The 12,325-nt window shown below is 38.2% G+C and overlaps 1 protein-coding gene across 1 annotated transcript in view; it reads right to left on the reverse strand.

Moving 5' to 3' along the window:
- Window positions 1–289: 289 nt before the first annotated feature.
- Window positions 290–12,325, reverse strand: part of FRMD7 (FERM domain containing 7) — an 83,194-nt gene continuing 71,158 nt past the window's right edge. Inside the window, exons 9-15 of the mRNA XM_053579100.1 lie at window positions 7,505–7,619; window positions 7,167–7,314; window positions 6,032–6,127; window positions 4,384–4,547; window positions 2,884–2,952; window positions 2,693–2,768; window positions 290–1,381 (exon numbers count right to left, since the gene is read on the reverse strand). Of these exons, the coding sequence (XP_053435075.1) occupies window positions 290–1,381; window positions 2,693–2,768; window positions 2,884–2,952; window positions 4,384–4,547; window positions 6,032–6,127; window positions 7,167–7,314; window positions 7,505–7,619 (1,760 nt within the window). The remainder of the gene's footprint in view (window positions 1,382–2,692; window positions 2,769–2,883; window positions 2,953–4,383; window positions 4,548–6,031; window positions 6,128–7,166; window positions 7,315–7,504; window positions 7,620–12,325) is intronic.

A 12,325-nucleotide genomic window follows, 5' to 3' on the forward strand; every position in this document is an offset into this window, starting at 1 on the left:
TAATGTCTCTGAGAAAATGTGTAATGGATATGACATAGCCACTTCATCCCACCATCGTGCTGGTGAGGAAAGGGTATGTTACAGAATCCTTTCAGACTGAATAGAAGAGTGAAGTTCAAGGAACGAGGCAGCAGTTGGATCTTTTCAGAAGCTAGATGCCCCAAATTGGAAGATTTCCTCAACACCAATGAATTTGTACTAAGATAATACTTTCTACAAAAGGTTCATTATTTCTTGTCTAAGGTGGTAACGTGGAACTGAGCCTGAAATGTTCATAGTGCTTATGCTTTTAAGCTAAAAAGTTATTATATGATTTTAGCAAAGTCCTGTCTTCAGCAGCTGATGGTTTGAAAGAAACATCTTCATCTTCTTCATCTAGCTGTAGACTACCAGAAGACAAGCGGATTCTGGCCATGGGTGACTTTATTCCTTTACCATACAAAGAATAGTAGTCTGGTTTAAAAATCTCTGCTTCCAAATCACTGGATTCACTAGCTACATTCCTTTCTGCTGTACTCTGATCTGTTAGAACTGCTGGAAACTCCTGCTCTGCAAACATACATGTAAACAGGTCTGCCTTACGACTGAGAGCAGGACAAGGCCCTAAAGGTCTGAATTCTGACCCAAAAGGAAAACGGATAGTTTTCATGTCTGATTGGCTCTGGGACCATTTAGGGATTTGCTCTGGAATGTTGTATTCAAATGTATCTTCTAAATTCGGGTCTTCCTCTTCTAGATCTACATTGATGTTGGTTCTACCACTAGTTCTGGCCATTGCTTCTTGAAGTTCTTGAAGGTCTTGCTGAAAGCTCTTAATTCTGATACTCCTTGGGCTTCTTTTGGCTGACTTCATTGCCATGGACTCTATACAGCTGTCTGCCCTTATTCTTTCCTCTGCCAAGATTGGAGATCGTCTGGGCACCTGAGGTGGCTTGTCCACATAAAAAAAGACTTGGGGAGGCATGATATCAACCTGCTGACTAGTACAAGGAATATAGGGCACATCTGTATAAGTTAGTTGCCTCGCTGGACTCACTTTGCTTGTGAGGCAGGAAGATGTGCTCATCTGATTGTCATCAAACTTACAGCTTGTTTGGAAGGAGCTTAGCGGACTTCTCTCAAAGAAATCTCTGGGATCAGGGTCAAGATTGGGGTCAGTGTTAAAGACAGAGTCTATATAAATAAAAGGGAAAGAGGAACTGCTTTGGGACTGATGTAAAAATGTGGGATCCGCCTCTGGTTTGGAATACTCCAGTTCAGCTGCAAATGTCACCTCCACTGCAGAGTTCCTCCTCCTGCTGTCTAGTCCCGGCTCCGATGCATGCACTCCATTCACATTTCGGTAGTACCCACCACCATAAGAGAGTCTCAAATCTTCCACCTTAAGAAAAAGGACACATTGGTGAAAGAAAGAAAAAGACATTTGGTTGGGGTGGGGGTGGGGATCTAATGAGCCTCCAATTTTGAAAAGGTAGTTTTTGACACAATCATTTCAATCCAGGTTCTATCTAGGGTAGATAAATACATACAGAAAGGGTGACAACTTACACCACATCCCAATTTATGTGTGACAAAGTACACATGATGCTATTCTTTCTCAATGCCATCTCCCTTCCAAACTGTGACGGTTATGTACTTAAAATGTTTGGTTTGGGGGGGATGGGCAGAGGGAGGGTGATTGGTGGGATCATACCTACGGTGCATCTTACAAGGGTACATGTGAAACTTAGTAAATGTAGAATATAAATGTCTTAACACAATAACTAAGAAAATGCCAGGAAGGCTGTTAACCAGTGTGATGAAAATATGTCAAATGGTCTATAAAACCAGTGTATGGTGCCCCATGATCGCATTAATGTACACAGCTATGATTTAATAATAAAATTAAAATAAATAAATAAATAAATGTTTGGTTTGGTAGCTATATTAATGAACCAGGAATCCTGCCTATTAGTCCTGGCTTTGTCTCTGACTTGCTGTGTGACTTTAGACAAGTGTCCTAACTTTGCTGTTTCAGCCTTTTCCCTATTTTCTATAAGATGGTGCGCGGGAGTGCTATGAATGGCATGAGAGCTTCATATACTAACTGGTCCCTTTCATCATTATACCTCTGATGCCTTTGTATAAAAACTGCCTGTTACTTGAATGAAAGCAAGAGAGTTTATGAGACCTATAATTACTTTTTTAAAAAGAGCAAGAGGAAAATAATTAACAAGGCTCATACTATAAATTTCAAAGGAAGCCATCATCTCACAGTCCCAGGAGATCAACACTTTGTCCTTCAGTTAGATAATTACACAGTAAAAGTACTTTAAAACCTCAACCCAAGACCTTATACCTTCCTCTCAGCCTTAAGATTTTCATAGGTAAAGATGCAGAGCTCTAAGTTTAAAAATTCAAAGCCATAAAAATTCTTTGGGATCTGCATTTTGCAAGATGTTACCAATACAGGTTGAAATTTGAAGGTGCATCAGATCCTTCCAATCTAGAAAGTACACACCATCGATAGTTTACTAAATGGTCTTCTATTGGCAGGAAAGATTGAGCTGACAGACCTCCCCAGGAGGCTAACCTACTCCAACTGAGTAACCTTTTTACACACTGGGATTCTGGCAGAATCAATTCTTGGAAGCATTTGAACTTTGGATGAATTACATTTATCTAAAGAAGTAGGAATTTTCAGAAATCTTACTTGCTTTGACACATCAGAGAGGAGGTCTGGCGAGGACCTGCACTGTCGTTCATGGTACTGAGATGGATACTGTTTCCTGAAATCCCCAAACAGAGAAGTCACCGAAATGACCTTCATGTGAATACCAAGATACATATAAACCTCTAACTGCAACTTAAATCAACATGAGAGACAGAAACAAAAGCATGTACCTTTCAAATGGCAAGCTCTTCAACCTCCCTTTTTTCCCGTATTCCAAAAGCTGCCTTTGAGTTCTTCCACTATTATAAGGAAAAGCTAAAAATTATTAATCCCAGTCATAAGCCAATAGGCTACTAAAACTTGATTGCATCATTTTTTTGTTGTTGTTAAAACCCAAAGAGTCTGGATGGATGACATATGTTGTGAATCTTTGGACACTGCATTAATGATAATACCTACTTAGCCAAGGACCAGGCAGAGAGCAACCTCAACTCCTCAGAAGCCAAGCATTTTTAAAATGCTTCTGAACAGGGTTATATAAACAACTAAAAATTCGGGGCTTTGAAACTAACATACTTTCTTTTAAAGACCTTTATTCTGCCTCAAAATCAGAGTCAACTGACTCTTATTTTACATACTACTTCTAATGAGGTTATTTATCTGGTTTCTCAATCCATGGTAGAAGAAAAACAGCTAACTAAACAGAAGCAGAGGATTGCTCCAATCTGACATATGCTAGTAAAGAAAGCCAGCTTACTGCTGGGAGAAACACAAGAGCCAGAAAAGAAATCACAAGAATAATAAAACCCCAAAAGTCTGGGCTATTTATCACTGAAGTGCAGGGCCTGACATGCCTCCCCCACCCTGAGGCCATCACTGCACTACAGCTGCCTGCAAAAGATAATAAGCGATGTTTGTAATAACTCAGGTCATTAAGAAAAGGGCAAAATATGTTCAGTATCATCTGTTTAAGAAGGCAGAGGTTTATAGAATACGGTCTGGAATGACTCCATCAGAAATATGTAAGGATTTTAGATCTCAATTTTGACTAAGGCAAGTTTCCACGATTAGAAAAACCCTTCATGTGGAAGCATTTGATCCACATTTTTTTTTTTTATCTTAGCTAAGAGTTTTGAAAACTTCTTCCAAAAAATTTGTAGGCTGGTGTGTTCAGGTAAAAACCAGATCTTATTATTATTATTTTTTTTTACATTCTTACATTCTGTTTATTCTTTCTCTCACATACTAAAAACCAGATCTTAATTCAAACTCATTTCTTCTATTCCTCTGAGGTATGATCTACAGTGAGGAGCCTCCATGCTATATTGCTCAATCTTTTTAATCCTTTATCCCCTCCAGCACTTTGTCATTCTACATTTTAACACCAAAAGAATGCTGTTGAGCTTTCTTCTCCATGGCTTGCACATAAATTGGATATATGGGAAACAATAGATTTATTGAGCACATATTCTCAAATTGCCTATATCCCCCCCACCTTGCTGAGATTCTGATCCTACCCCTTAGGTAAGGTGTCCCCATTCTCCTGCCTCCTTGTTAAGAAACATTGACTTAATGTGTCACACAGAGAATGAGCAGCAAAGGGTATAATCTTTGATGTGATTGAAATGGATTCTTTATGGCTTCTGGAGTTGGAACAACTCCTATGTCTCCCATGTTATTATTGAAAAGAAGCAATGTGTGTAGTTTGCCTGTGTGCGAAATTTAATTACCTGTAGCGGAAACTGGAACCCTTGCTGCAGAGTAGGGTTTTAGGCTTTGATTTGGGCTCTTCAGAAAGCCTGAAGAAAGCATGGTACTCTACACAAGTCTTCCAGAAAGCCTTGCAGGCATCTCGACTGGCCATGGTGAACTCCAAGGTGTCCTTGCACAGAACCTGTATAAACCAATTTCCATCAAGCAACACATGCTCCAAGAATATCAAAGGCCTTCAAATCCCAACCTCTTCTAAAGTATCCGTCCAGCAGCCCATGCACCTTCTGATTTTCCAATTGGCTCCCTGCAGGCTTCAAACCTACTGAAACCTAATGATTGGCAACCCTCCGAGGAACAGACAGGGCTACTGCTCACAAACAGAGCCTTCTCTAAGAAGCAAATCTTGCTCTGCACACTCCCTTCACCTTAAATGCTTTTTCCCTCCCTCTTCTCTGCCAGGAACATTTTTATGAAGTTGTAAATTATGTTAAAATGAACATCAAAGGGCATCTGTTCAAGGTGACAAGAAGTTGTAAATGACCAACAGGAAAGGGAAGGTAGGAGGAGATTTCCTTACAGATGGAAGGGTTTATAGGATGTTTGTGTGTACATGAGTCTTTTTAATGTACCAGCTAGAAACACTTCTTCCTCTATGTGCTATGTTGTTCTATGATAGTCTGTATTGCTCGTTTAGCTTATTCTAATCTGTCTAGGAGAGCTTGGCTTTCCACACGCAAAGTACACATTTTCCCCATTCCCTGACTGACTATATACCCCCATAGGCCCAAGACTACACAGTATCGTCGCAGCCTTGTTTCCAGTCACACTTTCAACCTACTGCACTGATCCCCTTTTCTTACCCCTTTTAGGATTCCTATGTGCAGCCCCTGGAGCTCTCCATGAGCTTCACACTGGATCTAGTCTCCTGAACTGCTTAAGTAAACACTTTTACATAAGGCCAACATCCAGAGAATGAAGCCCAAACTTCTAGGTCTTCAGTAGGCCTAAGTACACATTTGTCATTTTTATATGGTCTTAAGGGAACTTCCTTTCTAGCACCATCGTCTCACCTATACAAAGCAGCCTTCCCCAATAATTGCTTCTTTTGCCTACATGTATACCCACCTCCCTCATCCTGCTTGGCTTTGTCATACAGTAGGTGTTCAATAATTTTTGCTTAAGGAAAGTGGTGAACATATTTTGTAAAATCGAGCAGATAACAACAAATCAATATGTCTATGGTCCTGGATCCAGCTATTCCTGTTTGACTTATCAAATCCCTAAAAAATAGTTTCCATTGGGTGGCGCCTGTGGCTCAAAGGAGTAGGGCGCCGGCCCCATATACTGGAGGTGGCGGTTCAAACCTGGCCCCAACCAAAAACTGCAAAAAAAATTGTTTACATGGAGATTTGCCTTTTAGCCCGGTCACCCCATTTTCCAGTTACCTTTTTCATTCTAAACTGCCAATCATATTTCTTAGTGTTTTGCCTTAGTAAAAATGGGACTAAAGTTCTGGTTGAATTCTATAGAAGCACAAGAGAAGGCATATCACCCCTCAGGGACAGCCAGCTCTAACCACTTGTATTTAAATCATCTACAGAAACAACAAAAAAATTCCAAGTGAACACAAAGTAAAATAAATATATATATTATAAAGCTACTTACCAAGATGTTGGCATGGAGTTTGATAAGAAAATGCTTTCTCTTAAAACTCAACTTGCGGATTTTAGCCCAATTGAAAGTATTAATCTTTGTATTTCCCTATAATGAAACACATGGCTGATTTCAGAATGTATCAGCACAAGTTGGTTTGTAAGACAGTGAAAACCTGATAGAAAAATGCACTTCATGAATGGGACCAGGCTTGACCCTTCTCTTGTACAGACTGATCAAGTCACACTATGTAGAAGTTATGGCCAAAGAAGCCATTGCAGGTGGAATACAAGGCTATTCTGGAATGCAAGCAAGAAGGGGTAGGCCGGGAGAAAATTTCTAGACACATGGAGAGATCACAATAGGAAAGGATTATTGTAATAGCTTCTCTAATCTCATCCCTTTCTTGTGTTTCCAGATTCATCTGTTTAAAAAAAAAAATGTCCTCTTTCTTTTGCCACTCCATTTGTCCAAACACCTTTAGTAGCTTCTCACTGCCTGCATCAAGTCTTGGCTGTATCTCACTGCCCTGTTTATAATGAATACACAACCTATACTCCCACAGCTCCCACAAAACACTCTTACATCTAACTCTGTACATTTCTCCTGTAGTGTGTTCATTCTCTTTATGCAAAATGCCTTCCACATAATCAAGCCTTCTTGCCAGCTCACATAGAAACTCCTCTAGCACATCTTCTATTTAATTACTGCAGCCTATACCCATTTCTAACTCCTTTAAACTTCCTTGGCTTTCCTGGTCTGCCCAAACAGCTTAGTTTTTATTTGGTTGATGTTTGTACAATAGGGAATATATTCACATTATTGAAAAATCAAAGGTATACAATAAAAAATATATATATGTGTGTTATGAAATCTCACTCCTACTACTGTCATTCCTACTTCTGTCCCCATCTATCCATTCCCTACAGGTAACCATATTTATAAGTTTGTCATGAATACTTGACATACAACCACAGGTAAATATAATAGATTTGCTATCAATTACAAGTAAATATGACCAACTACTTCCTTTTCCAGCTGGTGAGAAGACTGAGAGGTGGAATCACCTTAGGAAAGAACAACCAAGTTTGATCTGAGATGACTCCCTGCCCCCAAGCTGAAGGGTTTGAAAAGAAAGAGCTGTTACCCGCAACACCAATACTCCCATGTGAGCAACAGCCAGGTGAATCTGCATCCCTTCACCATCGCTGGCAGGGTGAGGCCTGATGCCATACATGTCCAGCTTCCTTGCTATGTCCAGTAGCAGAATGTCAGATTCAGCTGGGCTCCTGCCACTGAAAAGGGAAAGAATTTATGAGCCTAATAAATGCAGGAAGAATGACACTTCCACCCTGAGAACTCCACGAGGAGCTCGGCGTTTTCTTGAGCCTGAAGCTTCTCAAGCTTAAGGGCTTGCTTTCAAAAGGCTGTCCCCAGCTTTAGTGCTTTCTAATCGGGGAAGCAGGTCCCATTTAAAGTACTTACATGTGCTTCTGATGAAAGTGCATGATCTTACTCTCTAAACAGTCTTGGTTTGGTAAGTACCAGGTTTGCGCCAGATGCTTCCTATCTGTTTCTTCATGAAAGTCTCCCAGTTCGGCTGCAAGACAGAAAAAGTAACATTTTTCACAGTACCACTTAGGAGTTAGGCAGTGGAGCACTGAGCACACCCTCTGGCCTCCTTCAAACAGCTCTTTCTTTGCAGTCAGTGCAGTCCCATGTCTCTCACCCCATGCTTTATGTATATTTATGTTTCCATGGGGGAAGAGGGGAACTGACCCCTTTTTGAATCAGAATCAGAGGGTTGCTATGAGGTCTCAGTATAGAAAGTCACAGGCCAGTGTAGATCTTTAAAGGCTCCAAGATTCCAGTTGAATATTTTGTTAGATGTTTTTTTTCCCATGTCCCATTTATGATCTCTCCTACTACCAATCAGCTGCTACCCTGGTTCCCCGAAAATAAGACAGTGTCTTATTTTAAGGTGTGCTCCCAAAGATGCGCTAGGTCTTATTTTCAGGGGATGTCTTATCTGTCCTGTAAGTAGGTCTTATTTTCGGGGAATGTCTTATTTTCAGGGAAACAGGGTAGTGTAGGCTGAATTTTGGCCCCCTCCTACCACCACCAAGTTCATATGTTGAAGTCCAACACTCAATACCACAGAATGCAACTATGTTTGGAGATAGGGCCTATAAAGAGGTGAGGAAGGTGAATTGACACTATTACGGCAGTCCTTAATCCAACACGACTGATGTCATTATAAGAAGAGAAAATGTAGACACAGCACAAATGTGAGAAAGCAGAAAAAAGATCATGTGAACACACAACAAGGAGGTCATCAGCAGAAAACAACCCTTCCTACAGCTTGGTCTTCGATTTCTAACCTCCAGAACTGTGAGAATAGCATTTCTGTCATTTAAGCCACACAGTCTCTGGTATTTTGTTATGGCAACCATAGCAAACTAATATAGCCCCCCAATCTCAATCCATCTGATACATTATCAAAAAAGGGGAATGTAAATGTCAACTACAATGCAAACCAATCACGGCCAAGTCATCACACTGTAAATTAGGAATCTAGTAAATCCCCAGCCATATAGAATCCCAAGTAGATGAATCTTTTGGGTTTTCCAAATAACTGGAAGTTATCCAAGATCATAATTTACTCTTTTCTAGGTGTATCCATTATCAACATCTATTACAGCAGTATGCCTACAAAGGCAATTGAGGTAGTTAGAGTTATCTGCTCTTAACATAAATGGCCTCAGACTGTTTTGATTTGGGGATTCTTTTCTTTACAATTTCTATGCATCCTTCCTCTCTATCAGATGTACATGAATCACTTTATGGTCACTGAAGTCCCCTGAAATCAAAGTTTAGAACACTTCATAATAAATTAGGACTTCTAATCCAACATATAATGGGAGTCCAGATATCCAAACCTGTTAGCATGTTATGTTCTGTAAGGGCAAATAGACTCTCCATAGAATTCTATGGTGCTTTCCTATTGAGTAAAAGCATGGACACTGGGGTATCTACTTTGATTACTAGAAGACTATTTTTTTTTCTCTTCTATCTTGATTTTACATTTGTTTTAGACAAATAGTATATTCACTTTTAGAGGTGAGGTTTATATGTATATTTTGAAATCACAATACAATGAAAATTTCCATATATGTATAACCACTGTTTTAAAGACCAAAGCAATTGCTATTTTCTTTTTTCTTTATTTCTACCAATATTGATAAATGTACAAATCCCACTAAAATTCAGTGACTCAAATGGTTTCACTGATTAATTCTATCAAATCTTTGAAGAAGAAATAAATACCAATTCTACAAACTTTTCAAGAAAATAAAGGTGGAGATATTTATAAACTCATTCTACAAAGCCAATATTACCATGATACCAAAACCAAATAAAGATATCATCAGAAAAATATAAGGCAACATCCCTCATGAATGCAGAAAGAAAAATCCTCAACAAAATACTAGTAAATTCAATATAGTAACAAACAAAAAAAGATTACACACTGTGACCAAGTGGTATTTGTCTAAGGATTGTAAGGTCAGTTCAACATAGGAAAAGCAATTAATATAATACACTACATTAAGAGAAAAAATGGAAAAAAGCCCAACACGCATTGTCATCTAGATCATTGGTTCTCAACCTTTCTATTTTACTTTATTTTTTTAATTTTTATTTTATTATTTATTTATTTTTATTTTTTTTTTTGCAGTTTTTGGCCAGGGCTGGGTTTGAATCTGCCACCTCTGGTATATGGGGCCAGCGCCCTACTCCGCAATGTATTTTCATTGTTACAAAGGGGTCGCGACCCACAGGTTGAGAACCACTGATCTAGACAGATGCAAAACTAACATTGGGCAAAATCCAACATATGTTCATGGTGAAAAAACAAAAGAATAGAAAACAAAAACAAACAAGAAATTGAAGGGAATTTCTTCAACCCAATAAATATTATCTATGAAAATCCTACAGCTAACATCATAATAATCATACCAAATGAAGAAAGACTGAATATTTTCCTTTCAGACCAGGAACAAGATAAAGGAGTCTGCTCTTGCCACTTCTATGCCATATCATACTGTTCTAGTCAGTGCAATGAGCCAAGAAGAAGAAATATAAAGAATTTACACTTAAAAAGAGAAAACTGTGTTTACTTACAGTTAACATGATCCTATATGTGGAAAATCCTAAGGAACCCATGAAAAACTATTAGAACTAATAAATGAGTTCAGCAAGGTAGAAGGATAGAAGAGCAATATACATAAACAGTAACTGGATTTGTATACACAAGCAATGAACGATCTGCAAATGATATTAAGAAATCAATTTGGTTTATAACAGCATCAAAAAGAATAAAAATACTGAGAAATAAATTTTACAAAAGAAGTGTTAAACTTGTGCATTGAAAACTATAAAACATTACCAAAAGAAATAGTTAAAAGAGCTATATAAATGGAGAGATATTTCTGGTTCACAGATGAGAAGATGCAATATTGTTAAGATAGCAATATTTCCAAAAATTGATCTTTAAATTCAATGCAACCTCCATCAAAATCTCAGCAGACTTCTGTGTAGATGTTACTAAATCATTTTAAAATTTACATGGAAATGCATAGGGCACAGAATAACCAAAACAATTATTGTTAAGATAGCAATATTTCCAAAAATTGATCTTTAAATTCAATGCAACCTCCATCAAAATCTCAGCAGACTTCTGTGTAGATGTTACTAAATCATTTTAAAATTTACATGGAAATGCACAGGGCACAGAATAACCAAAACAATTTTTTTATTCCAGGTTAATTTGAGGGTACAAAGAATTTGGTTCTAATGTTTGCCTTTGTTAGGTATAGTCCCTGTTGTTGTTGTGTCCCACCCCCGGGAGGTGTGTCATATACCCCTACATCTTGCCCATGAAGTGGGAGCACACCAATCCCGCTCTTGCCTCCCTAACTAAAACAATTTTGAAAAAGAACAAAGTTGGAGGATGTACCTTCCCTGTTTCAAAAATTACTTATAGTAATCAAGATAGTGTTGTAATAGAATAAGAATAGACATAAATCAATGAAACCTAATTAAGAGTCCAAAAATAACTCCTTACATTTGTGGTCAACCAGTTTTTGACAAAGACACCAAGACAATTCAATGGGAGAAATAATAAACTTTTCAACAAATAGTGCTGAGATAAATGGACATCCACATACAAAAGTATGAAGTTGGACCCTTACCTCACACCATACACTACACAAGCATATAACAAATTAACACAACATGGATCATACACCTAAAAATAAAAGAAAAACCTATAAACAAATGTTCATGGCTTGGTGCCTGTAGCACAGTGGTTACAGCACCAGCCACATACACCAAGGCTGGCGGGTTTGAATCTGGCCCCGGGCCAGCTAAAATAATGATGACAACCGCAACAAAAAATAGCCAGGCAAAGAAAAACTGATAATTTCATCAATCAGAAATGGCAAAGACGAAATAACAGCAGATTCCTCAGAAATTCAAAAACTCCTTAATGAATATTACAGAAACTCTATTCTCAGAAATATGAAAATTTGAAAGAAATAGACCAATACTTAGAAGCACGTTATCTTCCTGGACTTAGCCAGAATGAAGTGGAAATGTTGAACAGGCCTATATCAAGTTCTGAAATAGCATCAACTATACAAAATCTGTCAAAAAAGAAAAGCCCAGGACCAGAAAAGCCCAGGACATCAAAATTCTACCAAACCTTTAAAGAGGAACTAGTACCTATATTATTTAACCTTTTCCAAAATAGAGAAAATGAAGGAATACTACCCAATACATTATGAAGCAAACATCACCTTGATCCCCACAACAGGAAAAGACCCAATAAGAAAAGAAAATTATAGACAAATATCACTAATGAATATTGATGCAAAAATATTCAACAAGATCCTAGCAAACAGAATACAGCAACACATCAAACAAATTTTTTTTTTTTTTGGCCGGGGCTGGGTATGAACCTGCCACCTTCAGTATATGGGGCCGGCGCCCTACTCCTTTGAGCCACAGGCACCGCCTCAACATCAATTATACACCACGACCAAGTGGGCTTTATCCCAGGGTCTAAAGGCTGGTTAAAATATGTAAATCTATAAATATAATTCATCACATGAACAAAATACAAAACAAAGACCATATGATTCTCTCAATTGATGCAGAAAAGCTTTTGATAATATCCAGCATCCTTTCATGATCATAACACTTAAGAAAATTGGCATAGAAGGGACATTTCTTAAACTGATAGAG

The sequence above is a fragment of the Nycticebus coucang genome, chromosome X, assembly GCF_027406575.1.
Source record: "Nycticebus coucang isolate mNycCou1 chromosome X, mNycCou1.pri, whole genome shotgun sequence".
NCBI classification, from domain to species: domain Eukaryota; kingdom Metazoa; phylum Chordata; class Mammalia; order Primates; family Lorisidae; genus Nycticebus; species Nycticebus coucang.